We start from the raw sequence: 22,652 nt of genomic DNA, 5'->3' as shown, positions 1-22,652 counted from the left end.
CAGCATTGATAACACAGGGTGTTCATTTAAGGCCTGCCAAGCAATAACAGCCAAGTCCTTTCCTGCTCCTCAACCCAGCCCACCAGCGAGCGGGCTGGGGGGCACATGACATTAGGAGGGGACACAGGTGGGACAGCTGGCCCCAACTGACCAAAGGGGCCTTACATACCATATAACGTATGGTATGTCAGCAATAAAACCACAGCAATACAGACACAAGGGTTGAATAGATGTATATCTTTACTATAGAGTTAAATCATTTTTATATAGATAGGTGGATTCTTCAAAGTGCCGCTACTTTAGTCTATGTTCTCCAGGCCCTGAAAAAGAAAACATAACAGCTTGTGTCTGCACCGTTCCCATGGCTAACTGCCAAAGGGCACTGCTGAACACACAGGTCTTCAAGCTATGCCAAAGTACCCAAATCCCATCATAAATAAAAATTAAAATGTCGGCACGGAGCTCCCACAGCCCCAGGAGCAGCCATTGCCCACCTGGGAAGCTGTGGGAGCCCCCAGCCCAGAGCTCGGGGACAGGTGGTCCTTGCTCCTCCCCCCACAGTCTCGGCCCGATGCCCCAGCACCTGCCTTGGACACGTAGTACTTGTTGGTGCCCGAGATCCGCCTGTCCCTCTCCATCAGGGTCCACTGGTAGGGGAACCGGGCGATCCTCTTCTCCTGCCGAGGCCCACACAGCGGCCCGTTACGGCCCAGGGGAAGGGGGGTCGCGGCGGGGGGGGGAGGGTGGGGCCGAGCGGGAGCGGACCCCAGGGGGAAGGGAAGATCCTAGGGGACAGGGGGGAATCCCAAGGAGGAAAGCGGAGCCCCGGGACGGCGGGCAGGGCCGCCGGTGGGAGGCCGCGGGCGGCCCGCCCCCGCACTGACCTTGCCGCCGTTGCACCAGCGGTGCATGTAGAGGGTGGAGAGGCCGGGGATGCTGAGGCAGATGCCCATGATGGCCATGCCGGGCAGGATCTCGTACCACATCCCGCCGCTGCCGCCCCGCCGCCGCCGCCCCGCCGCCCCGAGCTCGCTGCGGGCACTCCCGGCCTGCCCCGCGCGCCTTCCCGGCCTACCCCGCGCCGCCGCTACCCAGGAGCCGCGGGGCACGCCGGGAGCGGTGGGGCAGGCGGGGCGCGGGGCACGCCGGGAGCCGTGGTCCGGCGGGGCGGGCCGGGGCCCAGGGTGCGGCTCGTGGCCCTTTAAGGCGCAGTCGCGCGAGAGGCGCGGCGGCCGATGGGCGCGTGGGGGCGCGCGGCGCTGCCCCGCGGCCCGGGATGAAGGAGGACAAGGAAAACGCCAGGCCCAAGGAGCGGCGCGGGCCCGCCGCCGGGCCGGGGGCCCCGCTGGGCACGGGCACGGCGGGTGGCACCGCCCCCGGCACGGACGGCAGGGCCGGCGGTGCCGAGCTCGACCGTCTCGAGCGGCCCAAGGACAAGAAGGAGACGCTGAGCAAGGTGCGGCCTGCGGGCGGCTCGGCGGGGCCCCCGCCGCGGTGCCGGGCCTGGCGGGGCGGCCGTGGGGAGGGGGGCGCCGCGGGGGGGAGGGGGCCGGCCGCTCTGACCGCCGCCGCCGTGCGCAGGTGGTGATCCGCCGGCTGCCGCCCAGCCTGACGAAGGAGCAGCTGGAGGAGCACCTGCAGCCCCTGCCCGAGCACGACTACTTCGAGTTCTTCGCCAACGACTCCAGGTACGGCCGCCGCCCTCCCCCCTCAGCTCCCCGCGGCTCCCGGGAGCCGCCACTGCCGCCGGCCGGGTCCCGGCGAATGCCGCTGCCTCAGCCTGGCGCTCTCCCTTTTGTCGTTCTGCAGCTTGTACCCTCACATGTTCTCGAGAGCCTACATCAACTTCAAAAACCAGGAAGATATAGTCCTCTTCAGGGACCGTTTTGACGGCTACGTTTTTGTGGATCAGAAAGGCAAGTGAGGGGGGTGGGCTGCCTGGCGAGCCGCTTCTGGTTTCTTTGGGTTTACTGCCTTAAGTGAATGTCATGCGGTATTTCAAAGACTTCTAACTCCTTGTGGAAACTACTCAAAATCGGTTTTGTATGCTTCTGGATTGATGTTCTAGATCATGCGTAAAGTGCAGTTAAGCACATGTGAAAGTGGTAGTGGTATCCGTACAGGACCAGTTGCCACATTACTGACGTTAATACTTGTGTTGTCATACCCCAGTATAAAGCCTGAAAGGTGAGAGTGAGTAGGTGGTGTCACTGTCCAAACTAAGTGAAGCTGAGGTTAATGATGCCAGACATCCTCTGCTGCTCCTCTCACCTGTTCTGTACATGTGTAACTGAATTATTTTTTAATCAGTTTTGAATTCAGATTATTACTTGTTCCAGTTTGCAACCGAGTGAGTTATCTTGATTCTGTAAAATGAACAGCTTGTTCCTTGCAGTCTAAGTGGTGAAAGTGACTGCTCTCTAGAGATGTTAATCTGTAGGAAACAAATGTTTTGTTTAATTCATTGGTTAAACATCTAAGTACTTAGTTGCCACTTAGCTTTTTTTCTAAATATGTTAGGTATTCAGTGCATCTCATGTTCTTAGATTTTGCATTTTAGAATTGCTTACATTGAGTAGCACTGAAAAGTGTTAGTCTCTCATTGATAGACCTTTAAATTTAGATATTTTGCAAAAGCTTTAACAAGAGTCTTCCTGTTGGCTAAGGATTTTGTCTTGAACTTTGTTTCCAGTCTGTTGAGTTTCACATTTTGTCCAGCCAGGTGTTTTATGCGACACACAGCTCTGTCCGCAAGATTCCTCCTTACTTAGGAGGGTTGCGTGACAAGGTTCTAATAAGACCTAGGTCTTTTAAAAAAGCTGGTTGACAGTGTAACAGCACACTATTTGCCATACCCAACAGCAATATTGGATTTATGCAGCCATAAATGTAACACTTTTGTCAGAAGATAAAGTGTGGAAGCCTGCCTGTAGTGTGCCAAAAAGTGAGAGTTGCCTCAGTTGTGTTAACTGTAAATACTCTCTTCTGCTTGCACAGTGAGCACGTGGTCTGTAGGATGAGGGTATTATGTGGTGCAGTGTAGCCGAGGTGGCTGAACTGGCAGTTACGGACAGTCTTAAATCTACTGTTTCCTTCTTGTGAGTCTGTGAATTTGCTGGTTTGTTAACATTGTGAAAGTGTGTAGTTCATTAATTCTGCTGTCTCTAAAATGTTGTTTCAGGTTTTTTTAATTAAATGGCTTTCAAAATACTAGAGTTTTTTAATGCTGTCCAAGTCTTCTGTTATAGTATTGCATATTTCTTGTGAGGCTTACCTTCCTGCTTTAGACATGGACAATATACTCATTGTTTTATAGGTGTTTCATCTCTATTTTAATGTATTTTTCCTTTTCTTCATAACAGGTCAGGAATATGCTGCCATAGTTGAGTTCGCACCCTTCCAAAAAGCTGCAAAAAAGAAGAGTAAGAAAAAGGATGCTAAAACTGGAACTATCGAAGATGGTACAGCAGCTAGTTTGTTTCTCATGTGTAGACTTCAAAGGCCTAACAGTAATTTGAGTATAATGGTTTTATTGTGACACTGTAGTTGATCAATAGAATGTTTGCTTAACTGTATGTGAAGCTTACTAGCACTGCTTTGTCAGCTGTGAATCTATTAAATGCCATCATCCTAGGGAAACAATGCAGCAGCTCGTTTGAGAGCTGCCAGCTTATGAGAAGGTGACCTATAAACACAACTTACGCAAATCTAACCCAGACTTCCAGCAGTGTGCAATGCAAATTCTTTTCATGCTACAGTGTATCTTCCCTGCCCCTCCCCCCTTTTTTTCCTCCTTCCCTTTTCCTCTCCCCTGTAGATCCAGAGTACAAGAAGTTTTTGGAAAGTTACAGTGCAGATGATGAAAAACTAACCTCCACTCCTGAAACTTTGTTGGAGGAAATAGAGGCAAGAAACAAAGAGTTAATAGGTATGGAAATATGTGTATTATAGTTACATTTTCGTAGAGCACAAAGAAATGTATGTGGTGTAATTGGGAGCTCCGAATTCTTTTGTGTGCTTGCTTGGTATTTGTTAAACCTTTAGGCTAATATTGTTTCAGTGTATTTTATGTTGCTCCTGTGCTCCGAATTCTTCCCTAGGTTTAAGTTTTATAATCTTCCTTCCTGTTTTAAGCTGCTAGTCAGATATTTGTTAGCCAGATGAGGCTGTGGAGGGGCTGTATTTCAGTGAGATGCAGTGATGTTCCCTGCAGGCACAAGTTAGGAGGTGGTGTGGTTGGGTAAACTACCACAGAAATGACCAGAATGCTCTTTTTAAGCATGTTGCATCTGTTTCCAAGTGAGAAAATCTAGGAGAAGCCTAATGCAGGCTGAATAACGCTTTACAGATAGGTGTACTGGATATTGTATTAGAGTCCTAAAGAAGTTTATAGAATCCTAATGGTTGCTACTGTTCAGGGATAGGATTGGAATATTTGTTTCGCTGCTGTATGTGAGGGGAAGAGATAGGCTGGATAATCCATGTGGCGGCTTCATTTCATATAGGGTTTTGTTGTAGGTATTTCAGTAATTGTTTAAATTTGTTTTATATATTCTCTAGCTAAAAAGACTACTCCTTTATTGAACTTCTTGAAAAATAAACAGGTAAGACATTTCCAGAATCTTCTTGTTGCTTGAAAGTACAATTTGCTCATTTAAAGCATGGGTGTGTATATTGCAGTGTATATATTATGTTTCTGCCCTTCTTTTTGAAGAAGCAGCTTTTGACGCAGCTTACTTGTTAACATCTGGTTCACATGTTGCAAACTACTAGAATGCTGGCCTTTGCAGGAACGGTGGTGCTTTGCGTGCATTCTGGTCACAGCTAAACATTCTTGTGGCACTGCCAAACCAGATTCCATTTTAATGGTTTCATTTTTAGTGCAGTTATGGCTGAGGTCCTTGTAGATGATCTATCTCCTAGCACGTGATATCATTTTAACTTTTAGTATCAGAAAAGTTCACAAACGGAGCAGATTAAAAATTAGAATGCTAAAGGCTGAGGCTAGTGTTGTGTGTGTTTAAGACTGTGCAAACCAAGGCTTATGAGCAAGGGGGGGAAAAAATGAGATGCTGCTGTGACATGGTCAGGATTCACAGCAGAACAGCAGAGACGACAGGACCTTTTTTTTTTTTTTGTCCTTTTACAATAGGGGCATTTTTGAAGTGAGTTATTTGGCAAGGAAGTACTTTATTGCTTTGCAGCAGGGTGTCTTGTTAAGCTTAAAGGGATGTTTTCTAGTGTGGAAATACACTATTTCTCTTTGCTTTTACACACACAGAGACTGAGAGAAGAAAAAAGAGAGGAGAGGAGGAGGAGAGAATTGGAAAGAAAAAGGCAAAGAGAAGAAGAAAGAAGAAAATGGAAAGAGGAGGAGAGAAGGAAGAGAAAAGAAGCAGAAAAACTGAAGAAGGTAGACAGATGCCCAGAAAAAGAAAGAGACAGATCAAAAGAAGAACCAAAGATTAAGGTCTAGAACAGTTCTTTATTATAAACTGTTACACTCCCTTTCCCTATTATTTGTATATCAGTCTCTCAAAATGTGCTTTGAGTATTGTGTGAAGAATAACATGAGTTTGGTGTTAGTAAATTACGACTTTTTTGTAATATTCAATATTGGGCATTGTAAAGGTTTACATGCTGTAATGCTTCATAGAAATATTTAAAGCTTTTGTCATGTGACTGTTGTACATGCTGTGGTAAACAATTGTGAATTCACTGTGGAATCGGAGACTATTTTAAAGCTTTCTAAAATGGCCTGTTTTAAGAGAAAAATCTTAGTCTGCTGTGTGGATTATGCTTACTCATACACTCCAGCTTTTAGAAATACTACAGATTTGTAGTAATATTAATGTTTATTTCTTACTGGACTATGGTTCCTTTTGATGCAATTTCAGTGTTGTGCCAGACAATATGTGTTAGAGTGAGCTTTTTAGTTGAGACTTCTGTTTTCTTTGTAGCTACTTAAGAAGCCTGAAAAAGATGAAAAAGACTTGGAGAAAAAAGAAAAATCCAAGAAACTGGAAAAAGAGACTCTGAGGGAGGAAAAAAATGCGAGTAGTGCATCTGCCAAACGATCTGATGGGGAGACAAAAGAAGAGAAGGCAAAAAAGTATTCTAGTACTTGCTATAAATATATATATATGTATATATAACTTGTTTCCTGATCATGCTAAGGCTTAGGCTGCTCTGCCATGACCATGTCTTCAAATTCCTTTCAAATTCTCTTTTTGATATAAGGCATGGGATGTATTCTCTGTGGCAGTGCACATCCCTGTGATTACAGAAAGCTGTGTGAACTACCTGACAATTCTTCACTAGTGGACAAATTTTAGTAGTTTCACAACTCACTGTAGGAGCTCCAAAAAAGAAGCCCAGGTGCAGGTGACCTGCAGCAGGCTGTGAGCACTGTCCTTGCAATGAGAGAATTATAACTGTGGCAAGAGGAGAAGCGTACTCCAGTTATTAGTCCCTTTAAGGCTTGTGGAAGGTCAAAGTGAGAAGTGTAATTCTCAAAAACTCTGTGATCCATTCCAGATTCAGTTCTGCCATGTGAGAAATAGAGATGAGACAGAGAAACTTGGGTGTTTTCCAAAGCCAGAGGAGACTCAGCCAGCTGTGTGAGGAGAAGGCTAGGAAATGCCAGCAAGTCAGTGTCATCTCTGGTTATCATGCATGACTTGGGTTATTACAGCTTCCCAAAAGCTCCCTAGAACCTACCAGTGTGTCGTCTTCATGTTGCACATTTACACCCCTATTGCATTGATCTCCCAGGTCTGTTGGATGAATCTTTTGAGCTTAATTTTCAGTTTTGTTTTCATACAGATCGGAAGATGAGTGTGTAAAGGACTACAGGGACCGAGATAGAGATTTTGAAAGAGACAGAGAATATGAGAGAGCACAGAGGGAGAAACTGAGACGCCAAGAAGAGGAGCGTCGGAGGCAGAAAGAGCGCTTTGAGAAAGAGAAGGTTTTTAGAAGAAAAGAGGAAGAGGTGAAAAAGGAGAGAGACTTACTCAGAGAAAAGGGAAAGAAAAGTGATCTTACAGACTTTACCAGCAGCATGGACAAATCTGAGAAAGTAACCAAAGACGATAAAAAAGAGGATACAATTAAGAGGGATCGTATCAGAAACAAGGTGCTGGATTTCTTTAAATTCATGTGTTAATTCACAGGGACCAGTTTGTGGTTGTTTAGGATGAAAACACTTAGAGGAAAGAACCATGTGGTTTCTCTGTTGAAACTTCTCCCTGTTCTGGTAACAAACTCTGCCATTGCAAGAAAGTTTACCCATTTGTCTGCTAAAGCCTGCTAAATTGTTTGTGGTATTTCTTGCCACTGCAGGAATTAAGCCCAGATACTTTGGGCTAAACTGTGAAGGCACTGATCCCTTTTCATTTGCTGACTTATGCCGTAGGCTGTACCTTTAAGGTCTCAGTAGAGCATCAGTAATCTGCCTGTATCTCTGCTGGTGCTATACATGCCTGAAAATACATCTCAAAGTGGGAGTGTGATTGAACAGGTTCCTCCAAAACGAGGGCAAGACTGCTACGTGCAGAATGTGAAAGGAAAATCTGAAGACTCAAGAAATAATGTCTTGAGTTTAGTTTTTTTACATACTTTGCAAATCTCTTTTGCATGTTTTCCATGTCACTTAAGGCGTTATCAGGTATAAATGAAACTCAAGGTTTTGAAGAAGCTTTGAGGTTGGCCTCTATTCTGAGAGAGGGTGAGCTGAACTCATCCAAGAAGAAACTCTTTACAAATAACTTCAACTATGTGAAGTGTTCTTTGTGGCTTGAACAGGGATGTTGCCTTACAACAGAGACTACCTTGGTTTGAGACAGTTGCAGTTACATTGCCACCATGGTGGAATAATTTAACTTAAAACGCCTTGAAAATTTTGAATTTGAGCTGTTTCTGATATCACTGATGCTGTAATAACCATGATAGCATGGGGCTGTGAAAGAGTCTAAATAGTTTTGATCTATTTCAGGATCGTCCAGCAATGCAGCTGTACCAGCCAGGAGCCCGAAGCCGAAGCAGATTGTGTCAGTATGAAGACAGTGCTGCGAAGCCCACAGATCAGGGAGCGGATAAGAAACAAGAGAGTGAGACCAGTAATACGAAGGAAGAGGAGTGACTAGTGTGCAAGCCTTATGTGTTCTGACTGTCTGTGCAGCCAAAGAGCATGTACTACGCAATCCAGAAGTGCCTTCGAAGCGAAGAAGGAACACAGGAAGAAAAGGGGGCATTGTGCTGTTGGATGTTTCTGGTTAAAGAACCTCAGTTGTAGATTCGGAATTTGAAATGTGTTCTCATTGTATTTTCAGTTATTTGAATTTATTTTCCCAGCATCTAACTACAACGGAGAAGAGAATCTTTGCAAAGTAGAAAGACTTTATGGCCTTAAGTATGATAATAAATGAGTCGCGTGGTCAGGAGGAGATGACAGCTGGATCTAAAGCCAGAGCTTTACTGTAAAGCCATCGGAGCCAGTGTTTGACGCACTTAAGCGGCACGAGCTCGAAGTTGCCTGGAGTTAACACAGGTGTTGCTGTGTTGTGTGGTGCTCCCGCCTGAGGCAGTGAGGACTAGGTTGTGTTAGTCTGGCTGAGGCAGGTACCAGGCGGGGGTTGTTGAGGATCCAGCGACCAGGAGCCCTCGGGCAGGTAGAGAGGAGAACATCTGGCATTGCAGTGGCAGCAGTAGGGAGGGAGAGGCCCTCCTCTTCGGTGGTTCTCTGGATAAAGTAACCAAGTTGGAGTGTATGAATAAGCTGGCTTAATTGACAAATTCTCATGTAAAGTCTGCCTACGTTGAAATGCTTATTTTTAATCAAATGTAGCTGGTTTGGGCATCCTGTTCTTTTCCAGCGTTCTCCCTTCTTGGAGGCTGAAATGTTTCCGAACTCCTGCCTTCTTGGCACTGCTTCCTCTTCCCTCGTAACCTGAAGTATTATTGTTTTACAGCCCAGAGAGAGACTTCGCCAGTAGCAGCTCCTCCCCAGCTAGCGCCTGTTAGCCGTAGCTCTTTTGTACCGAACCCAATAAACTCGCAGAAACCCTGCCGCCGCCCTGCCTCGCTGCTCGCCGCTGCGCCGCGCCCGCCGCGCCGCCAGGGGGAGCGCTGCCCGCCGCGCCGCTGGGGGCGCTGTGCCCGCCGCTCCCGCCCGCGCCGCCGCCTCGCTCGCCGCGTCCCCCCGCCCCTTCCGCCTCTTCCGCCGCCGCCATCGCCGGGAGGCTGGGCAGCTCCGCGCCATGGTGAGACCATCGGCCGCCATCCGCCGCCCTGCCGCGCCACCCCGAGCGCTCCGGTGGCCGCTGGCTGCCTTGGGGATCCCGGGAGGCGGGGGGCAGAGCGGGAGGGCCCCAGGTGCACCCGCCCCCGGCTGAGCCCCCGGCCCGGGCCCTGCTCGGCGGGGCCAGCTGCCCGCTCCGGCTGAGCCCACGGCCCGGCGCCCGCTCCGGCTGAGCCCCCGGCCCGGGCCCTGCTCGGCGGGGCTGCGTGCTCTGGCGTGGCTGAGCCCCTGTCCCGGGCCCGGCAGAGCTGCCCGCGGGGCCGTGCGGCGCTAACGGCTGCCTGCTTTCTCTTCCAGTCGTCCCACAAGACGTTCAAGATCAAACGCTTCCTTGCTAAGAAGCAGAAGCAGAACCGGCCCATCCCGCAGTGGATTCGCATGAAAACGGGCAATAAGATCAGGTAACTTGTGAATGCGGGCTGGTGCTTTCCCAGGGCCGCGGCCGCACAGGCTCAGGCCCGCCCTGCCTGCGCGCTCAGCTCACAAGCCCGTTGTCCAGAGTGTTTCTGCAAGGGAAAGTGCAGGCTGTGGCTACTGCACAGGCATGTTGGTGGCGATAGGCCGCTCCTCTGGATGCTGCTGGCTCGCTGTTTTCCTGAGGCATGGTGGGGCTTTCATGCCAGTCCCTTCTGCGGCAGGTTAGTTCCTGCCAGGGCTCTGCAAGCGTCCACGTGATGGCACGTGTAAAGCGTGAACTGTACGTGTGGATAATTAATTCCAGAACTTGTACCCTGGTAGCCTCTCTGCTTCTGACATTCCACTTTGCAACACCTTTCCCCTCTCTCATAGCTGTCCCTCTGGGTTCCTGTATTTCCAAGGAACAGTATCTTGCTGGGCATGGGTGTTCTGAGATACGGAAGGTTGTGTGTAAAGGAGCAAAGGGCTTGTTGGGTGGATGGGAGATAAAATGGATAGTTTTAAGATCCTTGACACATGACTGCAGAATTAACGTACAACAGTGCGGTTTTGTTTGCTTACAGTGTTTGTTTTAAAGCACTGTATTTAGGACAGTGCAGCAAGTACTGTAGAATACTGGGTACATGTGAGGCGTGCAGAAGGTGGTGCATATCGGAGCCCTCTGGTTTAAAAGCTTCAACCAATACAGTTTGGTCACTTACACTGTGCAGCTGGCTTTTTATCTCGTATATTCCCTTGTCTAGACTTTCCGAGAGAACAGGATTCTTCCAGATCATTTTTAGTCCTAAGTACTGAGGAGAGTGACAGTAGCAGTGGCTGGCTCAGGCAGCGTTACTGCACAGAAGTGCCAGATTCTGTTCCTGTTACTTCCCCTGACTGGTTTCTTTCCAGGCAAAATTGGTGTCGTGTGCCCCAAACTGTATCCCTGTCTTCCAGACACCAGCTTGTAACAGGGTTCTGTTTTAGCTAAATCGCAGTACTTTGGAATACTTTATCATGGGGCAAAACCATGATTTTTTTTGTCCTGTAGCACTTCAGTACTGCAGTCATCAGTTTTATCCGAACTGTGGCTAAAGCAGGCTGCAATTACAGTGCTTCATTCTGTGGGAGTACTGCCATTTTCCTGCTGAGAGTAACTCGTGTTAACGCTGTCTTCGGTTTCACATATACAGTGGTGAAACTGCATGTTCTTAACATGTACAAGTACATACTCATAAATTAATATACTTTCCTGGAGGAGGGCCTTTTCCATACGCTGCTCTGCTTTTGTATTTTGAAAAAAAGTGATACTTGTGTTAGACCATGAACTGCGTTCAGGAGGTAGTTTTCATTATCGTTAGACAATATGTACAAGATCCCAGGTCTTGTGTCTAAATGAGGAGGCAGGATATTCACACGCCAGTGCTGATGCATCTGTGCAGGCATTGTTATCTCTGAGGTTTGGATTCTGTCACAGTAACAATTTATGTGCTAGTTGGTTAGTGAATGAAGAAAGTAAAGAGGGGGAAATTTTTTAAAAAAGTACACAGCTAATTATTGTTGGCAGCTTGCTGTCTAAAGAAGGATTTCAGTCCTTTACTGTTGAGCTAATTAAAGGTGGTTTCAGTCCGCCTTGATCCTCGAATGTGTGTGTGCACTTTGCTAATTTACACTGCTTTTGTCTTAGGTACAACTCCAAAAGGAGACACTGGAGAAGGACCAAGCTGGGCTTGTAAGAGAGACTGTCTCCTGGGAACTCTAATTAAACACTTGTCTTTCTGCGTCAGATTGATAAACCCTGTACGCTGTTCGGTGACCCCTGAGTGATTCCTGCTGTAGTGTTGGACGGCAATTACCAGTAGTTTTGGTTTTTTATGAGCTGGTCTGGGATATTGATGTTAACTGGGGAAAATCTTGAAGTAATTTGCATCTGAAACATGGAGACTGTGTTCTATTAGTGTTCTTTTTTTCAGGCTTCATCATGAGTATTGACAGTGTACAGGCTTACTAATAAATATGGACATGAATGTCTTGCTTGGAATTATTTTATATCTATATATGGATAGTGACAGAGAACAAAAACTAACAGTATCGTGAATGTAGCCTCACTTGGTGTGAGATGCTTTGTCAGCTCTTTTCAGGTAGACTGTGGCTTCCTTTTCACTTTTGTAAACCTTTTTAGAGCCAAGTGTACCAATTTTTTAAAGAAAAAGGGATAAGAATCAGAACTGATTTTAGAGGAGTTAACTGGAAGAAAATCTCTTCCTAGGCAAACTGAAATAGGTTAAAAAAAATGTCTTAGAGAGACATGTTTGAAAAAGACTTCACTTTATGATCCGTAGACCACGGTGGCTACAGTAGCAGGAGTGTCAGCCTCTTGCTACTTAACCCTGGGGAAGACTGGATTACATTTCTTGTAGATTTATGAAATGCTATTAAGAAAAGTGAGTAGCATTGTCAGAATTTGCTAAAGATGTGTCTGTATAGCCACTGGGTGCATTTTATGGGGCTGAAAAGTGAAGCACACTGAATATGCTCATCTGGGGTAAGGTGGCTTCCTGCTGGCAGCGTGTTGTGGTAGGTGAGGGGGATCCAGACTAACAACCTTTTGCTAAACCAAGTCAATCCCCAGCTACCACCCTCTCTTCTGTTATGCTTAAAAGTCTGATGTTCCCTGTGGCTGGCTTCTGTCACAGCTGCAGATTCTTGACTCCACCGCTATGTCCCACGTGGCCCTTTTGAAAATCCAGCGTGGGCCACATCGTGTAGCTGGGCCTGTTGGTCAGTCAGATAACGGTTTCATTAATGGGAGAGCATGTCTGAACTGCAGGTGTTGAACAGCACAAAAGGTGGCACGACAGCGCTGGGCAAATGCTGACACGTTACATGCCCAGAAGTACGGTACAAATACTTGCCCAGGTGGTGAGAACATGGAGCAGAGAGTAGTCAGTGGTGCTTGAATACAGAGACCATTGCCTGTCCTGGTCCTGCACCTGAGCAGTGTCACGGCAAGGCTGCCCCAACCACTCGCCTGTGTCAGCTGTAGGTGGCTCCTGTGCTCAGCCGAGGGTGGCGGCTTCTTACCACATGTGGGTCTGGTCCCGGAGATCGGAACAGCACCCGGAGCTGCTCTCAGGACGTGGGGCAGGGCAGCCCTTGGAGCCTGGGGTTAAGATCCTGGATGGGCAGTGGGTGCAGTGGAATAATCTAGTTGAAAGTTTCACTTGGGAGGTGGGAAAGGAGGAGGAAAGGGAAGAATACGGCAAGGGCAGCGGATAGCTTTATCTCCTACAAAATGCAATACTTTTACAGACTAGTACATAATGTCTGCGTGTTCCCTAGGATATGTAATAACCTTTCAAGTTTTGTGCGGAGCTTTGTGTTGGCTTGATGGAGTTGGTCTTGATGCCAGCCACAGGTGCAGCTTAATGTAAGATGTTCTCAGCAGAAGGGTAGTAACTCAAGATGTTGCTCAAAGGAAGAGTTGGCAGCTATGTAAAAAGGGTGAGAGGAAAGAAGCGATTAAACCACTCAGAACAGTCAGCACTCCCGCTCCTCAGCACTGGCCTTCTCCACTGGGGCCTGTGAAACATCTATTTACCGCAGGGAAGTGGAGGAGGAGTCTGTGGCTCAGCACCGAGTCCTGCGTGGCTGCTGCTCCTTTCCCTTCTGCACTGCAGGCCTGGGATGGACGCCCCGGTCAGCAGGAAAGAACGGGAGGGAGGTGCAAGCCCGTTCACGGATGTAGCTGTGGCAAAGCCCATCCTGATGCCGAGGGCTGTGAAGGTGCTGCTTTCCGGGTTCAGCCTGCTGTGGTGGCTCAGCTCCTGGGTGGCAGCTTCCGGAGGAAGCTTCAGCCTGCCACACTTTCTGTGTTGTGGCTTTTCATGTGGAAGGTAAATGGATTTTTATCTCCTTCGTGTTACAATTCATTGCAAACAGTGCTGGGCAGCAGCATATGCCAAGCACATGTAAATGCCCAACAGTACCTCGCTCAGAGCTTATGGCAGCCTCTGTCTCCTGGGGTGTGCTGGAGGTTTCTGTGAGCGTAGGAGAGCAAGGCTGGGATTTTTACCAGCTTCAGGACACTTGAGCAGTATCTTCTGGCTTCTCTTCCTGTCTCCCAAGAGTCTTGTTTCTACTTCGTTATCAGGGGGAAGTAGTAACTGCAACAGGAAAGCAGCAGACGGCATTGCCAGAGATGTTTCAACAGACGCTCACGTGATACAAACACCTTTACCCCAATGGTTTTTAATCTCTCTTACGCCCTTCTCTTTGAAGCAGGTGTTTAGGAAATAACAGCGCTGCTGAGGATCAAAGATCAGCCTTGGAGCCCTGCAGACCACCCCCTGCCTCTCCCCATCACCGCGGCTGGCAGGCAAAGCTGCTTTTTTTTAAAAAGAGTTTCTCTTTTAATCATATCTCTGGGGATCTGGCTGAGGAGGAAAAAAGTCATTTTATGGACTTGAGAATGGAAGAAGACAGTTTTCTCCATGGCATCTGTGGGAAAGCTTTCCTGAGCAATAGATTGAACTATTTATTACTGTTTATTAGTAGTCTCCCTATTACTATCATTACTGGGCTGTTTTTATTAGATGGAAGCAGCTTCTATCAAGAAGCTTCTTTGGAAAATAACCCCTCATATTATTTTTAACAGTTTCAAATTTGATTGACTTTTCACATTGGACATTAAGGCATCGCACAAAGTAAATTTAGTACAAAATAAAATTGGGTTAAACTCAATCTGCAGAACCTTAACCGACACAGGTACCTCTGGGTCTGAATGATTGCTGTTGTTCCTGTGGCAGCTCTCTGCCCTCTCTTTCCATGTGAGAGTCACAGGGGGGGATCAAGGACCTCTGCAGAACTGGGCTAACACACAATAACCAAGATGTCAACAGAAGCTTTAAGGAAAAAATTAAATCATTTGGATATTCTAGCCCATTAATTTTGGTGGATATAAGTCTGTTTTCTGAGTGAGAAGCAAGGGAGAGCCGATTGTATACTTGAAGACTGCTTTTTACACATGCCTGTATTTCCAAACCGACTGCCCCTCTGTAGGTATGAAAATAAACCACGCGAGGCAGAGGTGTGGGTCACTGGAAGTGGCATGGTGTTTGGGGCAAACACAACATACAGCAGCAGAAAGAGTACTGCGATTTGAAGAAGATCCTTTTTTTTCCTCTGTGGAGAGGAACCCTTGCAGGGCAGGCAAGGCTGGGGTGGTGGTGGTGATGAGTATGTTGTAACACCACTCAGAGAAGCAGGGCTTTGGTCTTCCTCCTGAAGTGCCTGCTTGATTTGCCCTGGAGCAGAATACAGCTTCAAACTCACAAGCAAAACATGGGGGGGACAGGCTGCTTTCAGGGGGGTTTGGTTAGCTGTCAAGGGGAGGCAAGTACTAAAAAACGTTTAGTCTTATTTAACCGTAGCGCTTGCCAGTTAAATTTTACTTTTGAATGGAACATTGAAGTCCACGTTTCCTGGTGCAATGTGATTAAGCTGCGGGTACAAATGCCAAGAAAACCGCTCCTCCAAGGAAATGCTCACTAGTTCCACTGTTTGCTCTGTGCCTTACTCAGAGGAGGATGTAAGAGCAGTCCCGTGCTCCCTCCCCGACAGCCTGCCGCTGTGAAAGGGTGACAGAGGACTAAGAGGTCAAAAAATATTCTGTCAGACATACACCAGCCTTTATCAGCAGCACTTGGGTTACCAAAACTTGGGCTGGTGTGACCAGACTCGTTAGAAGCCAGCCTGCTGCCCCATGGCATGGATGTGGCCAGAGAAGTTCTGGAAGGAGCTATGTTGCCATAGTCTTCCATCTCTTAAGAAGTTAAAGCATTACAAAACCACTATAGATCAGGCATTACATCCATTCCCAGTGTGTTTTGCATGTTTCTGCTGCTGACCTCAGTGATTAAAAACATGTCCAGACACATCTACGTGTCCACCCAGCCACCTGTACGGACACTATCAGTCACTGGATCACCGTCCACTCATCTGGAGGCTGTTCTTCCATGTGTCATCCACTGAGACTGGATTATTCCAGTGTCACAGCAGCACTTCAGTGCACAGTCTGAATATAAATGGGGTTTGCTCAGGGTCTGTGAAACCCACAGGTTGAAGTTCCCCCAAGGAAGTTACCTGTATCTTTCTGCATCAAGGTGCGAGATCTTGAGTGGCCAGAGGTGATCCTGAGTCGCTCGGTCACCCCTGCAGACCCCCAGAAAGGCAACTGGAAAGAAACTGTGACTTCCCTCTGAAGCGAGGTGTCTCCGCAGGGGCTGCTGCTCTGCAGTGGGGAACAGAAACTCCCCGGTTGCTGTCTGAGTCTCTTCTCAAATGGGACTGCTATTTAAGGAGTAGAAATGGCCTCATGCTGATGAAAAAGGGGAAGAGCAGTTGTTTTTCTGAGGATACTTTGAAGCAGCCCTGGCCTTCCAGAATGTGAAAAGCGAGTTGAAATCAGCTGGGCAGAGCTGCATTTGGTGAAAAAAAACACAAACAGGAGAGCAGAGGCTTTCCCCTTTTAATGCAGTTATCCGTACATACATGGGGGGTTATGCTGCTGTGGGAATGTTTCTCAAGTTTCATTTTCGAGCATGACCTCAGTAGCAACAAAGATAATCTCACAGCCTTTGTACCTTTTCCATGGTTTTAAGCAATGAATCATCTTTCCAGAGCTGCTCCTGGACTTCAGTCCCTGTGGGAGCCACCACGGGCATCCCTCCTGCCTCCTCCGCTCTGGCCCCCATCCTAGCGAGGCTGAGCATCTTGGGCTCCTCTGGATGAGGGTCCCCATGGAAGGGCTGCCAGGGGGACCTGTCTTGCACTTTGAAAGGCTTCTCTGGGCCTGGCCTCCTCTGGCAAGATGGGCACTCCAGCTCTTACTTCACTGAGAAACAGCTTTAGCTGTCATAAACAACCAGCAGCCCAGAGGAAGTGCATGTGGCAGAGATCCAGGGATCTCACAGGGAGCCGGAAAGCGTTTGCAGCTCGGTGGCATGGTCTGCTTGTCTGTACCCGCTCTCCCTGCCGGCAGAGAAGCATACATAAAAAAGTGTTGGGGTGGGGGGGTTGTTTCTGAAGCCATAGTTGCTTCTACATTGCCAGCCCAGTGCCAGGTCTCTGGCATCTCAGAGTATGTTTGTGAAATATTTGATATTCTGTCAGTGTCTCTATCCAGGCACCCGAGGTGCCATGACCAGTCCAACCTCGCAGCACTTCTGGGAGCCACGGCAGTGCCAACAGCCTCATTTTACAGGTGGGAGAACCAAGTCACCGAGTCGCTGTGTGACACACCTACAGTCACACGCAAAGCCTGCCGGCAGCCTGGGATGGGCAGCCCAAACACCTACCCCCAGCTCCCAGCGTGGTGCATCAGCTCCCGTGGGGGGTCAGCATCCCCCCATGGGCACACGGGGTGTCGGGAAGCAGCAGGGCCGGCACGTGAGCCCCCACTGTGGGTCCTTGCTGGGCTGCAGCAAGGAGTCCCCATCAGCAGGGGCAGGGGGTGAAACCCCCTCCAGGGATGGGCGGTTTTTTGGAAGGGCTGTCCCCAGGCAGTGCTCCCCATGGCTGTGGTGGCCCCACACACACTCACACCAGCACAGCCCCAAAAGACCATGCGAGACCCAGGGTGGCCGCGGTGCCCCCGTGCAGGGGGTTAATCCCCACGTGGCCGGGATTTCAAGTGCCAGCCCTTGCCAAATTCCCAGCTCCCTGCAAGCTTTTCTGGTTGCTGCTCAGCGTGGGTTTGCAGGCGAATGGGGCCAGGGGAGCTTCAGCGCTCCTGGAAGAAAGTAAATGCCTGCCTGACAAAGTCCCGGAGGGTTGACAGGCTCCAGGAACGCTGGGCTTTCCCCTCAGCCCCGGAGTCCACACAGTCCTGCCCTGCCCTGGCCTCTCTGGATGACTTACAGTTGTTGTTGGTGTTGTAAGAGTGCAGCTGGACCAAGTCCTCCTCCAAGGCCCCCGCCAGCTCCTTCAGCTCCCTGGAGGTGTCTGCCCTCAGGTACTGCCAAGCCTTGCGCCCATTGTGGTCCCTGCGGCTGGTGTCTGCTCCGTAAGCTCCCACCAGCACTTTGATGAGCAGCTCGTGTCCCTGCAGGGCAGCCAGGTGCAAGGGGGTGAGCCCACCACTGGCTGTGGGGATGTTCACGTCGACGGGATAGCCCCTCTTTTGCGCGTGGGAGATGACCTGGATGAAGCTCTCATGGTGGCCATGCTTGGCAAGCCAGTGGATAGCGGTGAAGCCCGTCACAAAGTCTTTCCTGGTCAGCAGGCTGGGATCCAGGTCCAGCAGCCTGATGATATTGTCTGCATCGCCCTGGGCCACCGTCAGCAGCCACTCGTGCTCCAGGGGATCCAGAGCAAGGGACAGCACCTCAGGGCTCTGCTCGGGTTTCGGCTCTTGGTGCGGCCCTGCAAGGAGACTGCTGCTGTTGGATGTCTTCTGAGCGGTGGCAAACCGCATGGTGCTGCTGGGGCTATTGCTCTGCAGGAGGATTTCCTTCAGCTCCTTCCTCCGGGCACTGCCAGGGCCGAGAGAGAGCCTACCTGCTGTCCTACCCCAGCTCCCCAGGCCCTGGCTTCCCCGGCTGATGCTCCTGTTGGTGTCCATCTTCTGCAGCGGATGGAAACGCTCTCTACTCCCTGTGGCGGCCGGCCAGAGATGGGAGCTGCGGGCTAGGCTCCCTGCTTGGGGCTGGGTGGCTTCCAGGAAGGTGAATGTCCGGATGATGCCAGCTACCTTCTGCGTTGCCGAGCCCTGCTCCCGCTCCCGCCGGGCCATGGCAGTGCTGCCCGTGGGGCTGGCCGGCAGCTCGCTCCCCGGCAGGGCACAGCTCTCGCCCCACGCTGCCCAGCTCTCGCCCCACGCTGCCCCAGCGGCAGGCAAAGGAGGAACCGACTGTGCGTGGCGGGAGGGCACACCAGGCAGGGCGGCGGATCTGCTGCACTGCTGCACTGCCGGGGTGGCGCAGGCGACCTTTGCACGCTGCGTCCGCTGCCGGTGCTGAGCACGACTGCAGCCACGGGCCACCCGCCCCCCGGCCCCGCTGCAGCGTCACAGAGGGAGAGCGGCTGGGTGCGCGGGGCCGCTGCGGCGGGCAGAGGTGGAGGGTCCTGGGCAGCCTGATGCTGGTGTTACAGAAGACATTTGATGAGCTAACTGTGTTCTTCTCCCTGAACAGCCTCGTTAGCATCAGCAGCTAAAGCAGCTGAAGCCTTAGGCTGCAAGAGCCGCCCAAGCGTAAACTTTTGATACAAGTAATGCTGCCAACAAAGAACTCCCCGAATCCAGCAGATCTGAGCAGAGCGAAGAAGTTCAGGACCAAGGAGACATTTCCAAGAGAATGCAGGAACCAGAAGGCGGCCAGCCCAGCGACAGCCAAACCCAGTAAGGAATCAGGAGACCACTGACAACACTTATGTTATTGGACCTGGGGGCTGGGTGGTGGTGGCGTGGGTGTAACTGAGAGGTGACTGGGGTAGGGGTCCCTCGCCGGAGGCACCCAGCTCAAGCTGTAACCCAGGAATTAATAAAAGACTAATTGATAACCTTCACTTGGGCTTGGCATTCTCAGCAGGATCCTCCAGTCGGACCCTGCTGCGGTGGCTGGCACACATAAATCCATAACACTGATCCCGGGACAATTCCCCTGGCCCCGGCAGCACCCCAAAGCCCCAGGTACTTTGCTGCCTTACAGCCCCCCACCCCCCACCGTTGCCGCCCACCATTGCAATGTTTCTCCTTGGTGCTGTGCTCAGGAAGGTCGAGGTTACTGCCCCAAGGGGCCACTTTCCTGGTGGCCAGGGGGTCTCCATGCTGTAAGGCAGACCCAGCCCGGGGCGGTGCTTTGGGTCCCTTACCCCCCAAGGTGTCAGCCCAGCAGCATTGTGTCCTTCCTCTCTCGCTGTGTTTCACTTTGCAGCAAAGCCCCATGCCTGCGTGCCGCCAACAGTCTGTATCCTATTAGTTATTAGGTATCAGGACAAATTCCTCTGCCCTGGAAGTCCCCAGTGCGGTTTCTCCCAAGGCCTTTCTTATCCGTGACGATTCAGACACCCACAGCATGGCTGAACCAGGTGGCTTTGCAGCTGGTCAGGCAGCTAAGAGCCACGCCAGCCCCTTCAGCCCTTTTTCTTTGCCTTTCCCGCAGCGTTAGCCCTGCTCCAACCTGCTCCTGGGCTGGTCATCAGCCCTTGGGGCAGCTTTGCCTTTCCCCAACCACTTGGACCAGTTTTTCTGGGATGTGTGAGGAGCCAGCATTATCCCATAAAGCCCAAACAACTGGTGGTGAAAAGATAATTGTCCCCTTGCTCCCTTCCTGGCACTGCCTGGTTTTGTCACTAGCTGTTGGTGGCTTCTGCGGGTGCAGGGAGGCAAAGAACTTTACCCACATGGCTGTGGGATCCTGGGGAACAGTTTAAAACACTTCTTGGGTGGCAACCGGGGAAAACATGGAGGGAAACAAGGTGCTGCTTTGGGGGAATGAGGGCACAGACAGTGCAAAGCAGAGCACCCGTTTAGGGCCATCCCAGCCGTGCCTGCCTTAGGGACTGGTCACACTGGTGAGCTCTGGCTAGACTAAAGCTGGGGTGCCAACCTGGGGGCTTTACTCGGGGGTTCCAGCAGTGTGAAATTTTTTTGCTTTGGGTAAGGACCGAGTTTCCCCTCTGCACCACAGGGCGCAGGGGCTGGGGAAGGGGCTGTGGGTGAGCAGCAGGCACAGCTGCCATCAGCCACGCTCCCGGCCAGCCCGAGCGCGACCGACCGACCACCCGCAGGGAGAGTGCGCAAAGCACAGAGCCCTTTTATTTTAAATATCGAGTAATTCACTGAGGCAGGGAGACCCCAGACCCAAACCCTGAACCCCGGCCCAGCCTGCGGGGCCACAGGGCGGCGGGCGAGGCCCCCCGGGCCTGCCCATGGAGTCGGTGCGGGAGAACCCATCACGGTGCGGGGGGCGGGCAGCGGCCCGCCGGGCAGCCTGCGGGCCTGGCAGGGGCTCTGGGGGCGGCGGGCTGCTCGCCCGGCCCCGCTCGCCACCGCTGCCCCGGGCGCCTCAGCCCGCCGTGCCCCGCCACACTGCGGCCGCGGCCCCGCCCGCGGCCCGGGCTGCACCATCGCCAGCGGCCGCGGGGGGGGGAGACGGGCAGCTTCGCGCCTCCCGGAGCGGGGAGACGGCGGCGGGACCGGCGGGATCGAGCTCGGCGAGGTGGGGGACGGCAGGGCGGGGCGGGGCGAGGGGGCGGTGGCGCGAGGGGCGCGGGGCTGGGCGGGACCGGGGGCGCGGCGGGTCCGTCTATCCCCCCCGCGCGGCGCCGTGGTGGGCGCGCCCGGAGCCTCCCGGCCGGCCGGGGCGGGCGCCGTGGCGGGCGCGCAGCGATGGCGGCGGCCGAGGTGGCGCGGCAGGTGGGAGCGGGCGCCGGCCGCCCCCGGCGGCTTCCTGCGGGCCGGGCATGGCCGGGGCGGCGGGCGGGGGCGCCTGGTGGTGCCAGGGCGGTGGGCCGGGGCGGGCAGGACCGGGGCGGGGTGGGATGCGCCGGGCGGGGCGCGGGCTGCGGGGGCACCGGCCTGGGGCCTCGGCGGGCTCCGGGGCGCAGCCCGGGGTGGCGGCGGCCCCCCAGGAGGGTCGGGATTTGGCGGCGGCTCGCAGCGGGGCCGGGTTTACCTGCGGGCGGGAGGTGTGGGGTTTCCCTGCTGCGGGGCAGCAGCCCGGCCCGGCGACCTTGGGCTGCCCGCCCCGGGGTGGCCCCGGGAGTCCTGCCCTGCCGGGCCCCCCGTGCCCGGGCCCCGCCGGGGCCGCAGAGGGACCCGCAGCGCAGCCCCTGGCTACCGTGCTGGGGACACCTGGCCCCTGGCCCTGCACCCTCACGCTGGGCTGGGGGCCCGTTGCCAGGCCAGGGTGCGGTGGTGGGTGAAGCGCCCCTTGGCATCCCCATCTGGCCAGGGATGCGCTTCTCCTCCCAAAGAAACTGCCATCCCGTACTTGTTAGGGCGTGATGTGAGGAAGGTGTCGGTCCGGCACCGTGTGCGGGGGGGGGCGGGCTGTGGGAGCTCACGCCAAACACAGGCACCGCAGCACCGCTGGGCTTTGTCCCCAAGGGTCCCCCTGCGGTGTCTCCCTGGCTGCCCATGGGCACACCTGGCACCGCCGATGCTCGCCTGCCTTCCTAGCGCAGCGCAGAGCTCTCTGTGCCTGCAGAGAATTATCCAGAAGAGGAGTAGAGGGACTTGAGCCACCTCGGTGTTCGTTAGAGAAATGCTATGGAGGCAGCTGTAACCCGTTTGCATGCAGAAGCGTTTCGTCTGTGATTTGATGGGCTTCCAACTTTCATGTCTGTGCATTAGTCCAGAAATAGTACTTGAGATGAATGCTCGCTGTTTTGTCTTCAAAGCAGTAGGTTTTAGCATGGACCCAGTCCTGTTGAACGGGTAGATGTAGCCATTCCTTGCCAGTTTGTGATGTTATTTCCTCCTGGACGTACCCGTTGCCTTGTATGTGACTGCCAAGGTATGTAAAGTGACTCACTTGCTCCCCTGTCTTGTAAAGAAATTGAGCATTAGACTTCCCTAAGATAATGTACAGGAGTTTCAGACATCTCCTTGTGGCTTGGAATGAATTACAATTGCAGCACAGCCTCTCTTCAGAGGCAAAAGAGAAAGCTAGCTGCGAGTCGGACATGTAATTAGAATGTTGCAAATTGAAAATGTCTTTGTCCAGACAGACGACTTGTCAGCCCAGGTCTTGGACATCTGGTTGTGGCCATGGTTTGTGGAGCAGTCAGCTGTAATGTCCTGGTGATGCAGAGGGCTGCTCTGTGTGTGCCGCAGGGTTAAACACATGTGAGAGCTGAGGCTGGGTGCGAGGGGGAGCTGTGGTCACCACCTTTTATCTAAACCCACTTTTATTGTGGAAATGGTTGGTGAAACCCCCTTCTTCCTGGG

The 22,652-nt window shown here is 51.9% G+C and overlaps 5 protein-coding genes, 1 long non-coding RNA gene and 1 other non-coding gene across 12 annotated transcripts in view; 4 read left to right on the top strand and 3 right to left on the bottom strand.

Annotated features, from left to right (window-relative positions):
* Positions 1–222: 222 nt before the first annotated feature.
* Positions 223–1,057, bottom strand: NDUFA1 (NADH:ubiquinone oxidoreductase subunit A1). The gene is made up of 3 exons (XM_056360168.1): positions 885–1,057; positions 588–677; positions 223–320 (listed from the first exon to the last, which is right to left on the bottom strand). Exons 1-3 carry the CDS (start codon positions 984–986, stop codon positions 300–302), a joined length of 213 nt encoding a protein of 70 aa, XP_056216143.1. The 5' UTR covers positions 987–1,057; the 3' UTR covers positions 223–299.
* Positions 1,058–1,159: 102 nt separating this feature from the next.
* UPF3B (UPF3B regulator of nonsense mediated mRNA decay) lies at positions 1,160–9,068 on the top strand. The gene is made up of 10 exons (XM_056360153.1): positions 1,160–1,456; positions 1,582–1,688; positions 1,810–1,916; positions 3,363–3,461; positions 3,818–3,928; positions 4,561–4,604; positions 5,282–5,470; positions 5,961–6,112; positions 6,826–7,138; positions 7,997–9,068. Exons 1-10 carry the CDS (start codon positions 1,277–1,279, stop codon positions 8,141–8,143), a joined length of 1,449 nt encoding a protein of 482 aa, XP_056216128.1. The 5' UTR covers positions 1,160–1,276; the 3' UTR covers positions 8,144–9,068.
* Positions 9,069–9,112: 44 nt separating this feature from the next.
* RPL39 (ribosomal protein L39) lies at positions 9,113–11,724 on the top strand. The gene is made up of 3 exons (XM_056360167.1): positions 9,113–9,263; positions 9,599–9,702; positions 11,385–11,724. Exons 1-3 carry the CDS (start codon positions 9,261–9,263, stop codon positions 11,431–11,433), a joined length of 156 nt encoding a protein of 51 aa, XP_056216142.1. The 5' UTR covers positions 9,113–9,260; the 3' UTR covers positions 11,434–11,724.
* LOC130159044 (small nucleolar RNA SNORA69) lies at positions 10,791–10,923 on the top strand. The gene has a single exon (XR_008825602.1). It is a non-coding gene; the product is annotated as a small nucleolar RNA SNORA69 (small nucleolar RNA).
* Positions 11,452–13,568, bottom strand: LOC130159016 (uncharacterized). The gene is made up of 2 exons (XR_008825586.1): positions 13,299–13,568; positions 11,452–13,188 (listed from the first exon to the last, which is right to left on the bottom strand). It is a non-coding gene; the product is annotated as an uncharacterized LOC130159016 (long non-coding RNA).
* A 34-nt stretch (positions 13,569–13,602) lies between these two features.
* On the bottom strand, positions 13,603–19,068 carry SOWAHD (sosondowah ankyrin repeat domain family member D). 3 transcript variants are annotated; one of them, XR_008825585.1, is made up of 3 exons: positions 17,618–19,068; positions 15,842–16,176; positions 13,603–13,863 (listed from the first exon to the last, which is right to left on the bottom strand). XR_008825585.1 is itself a non-coding variant. In XM_056360162.1 (2 exons), exons 1-2 carry the CDS (start codon positions 18,489–18,491, stop codon positions 13,847–13,849), a joined length of 891 nt encoding a protein of 296 aa, XP_056216137.1. In that variant the 5' UTR covers positions 18,492–19,068; the 3' UTR covers positions 13,603–13,846. The 3 variants fall into 3 exon arrangements, 2 of the variants coding, with proteins under 2 accessions (XP_056216137.1, XP_056216136.1); XM_056360162.1 differs by lacking the exon at positions 15,842–16,176; XM_056360161.1 differs by lacking the exons at positions 13,603–13,863; positions 15,842–16,176 and adding an exon at positions 16,210–16,729.
* Positions 19,069–21,000: 1,932 nt separating this feature from the next.
* The window catches only part of SEPTIN6 (septin 6), a 31,730-nt gene continuing 30,078 nt past the window's right edge, over positions 21,001–22,652 (top strand). For all 4 annotated transcript variants that reach the window (XM_056359545.1, XM_056359543.1, XM_056359544.1 and 1 more), the window contains exon 1: positions 21,001–21,116. In XM_056359545.1, coding sequence (XP_056215520.1) covers positions 21,090–21,116 — 27 coding nt within the window. In that variant the 5' untranslated portion in view covers positions 21,001–21,089. The remainder of the gene's footprint in view (positions 21,117–22,652) is intronic.

The sequence above is a fragment of the Falco biarmicus genome, chromosome 14, assembly GCF_023638135.1.
Source record: "Falco biarmicus isolate bFalBia1 chromosome 14, bFalBia1.pri, whole genome shotgun sequence".
Lineage (NCBI taxonomy): Eukaryota > Metazoa > Chordata > Aves > Falconiformes > Falconidae > Falco > Falco biarmicus.
This window is presented reverse-complemented; position numbering and strand designations above follow the sequence as displayed.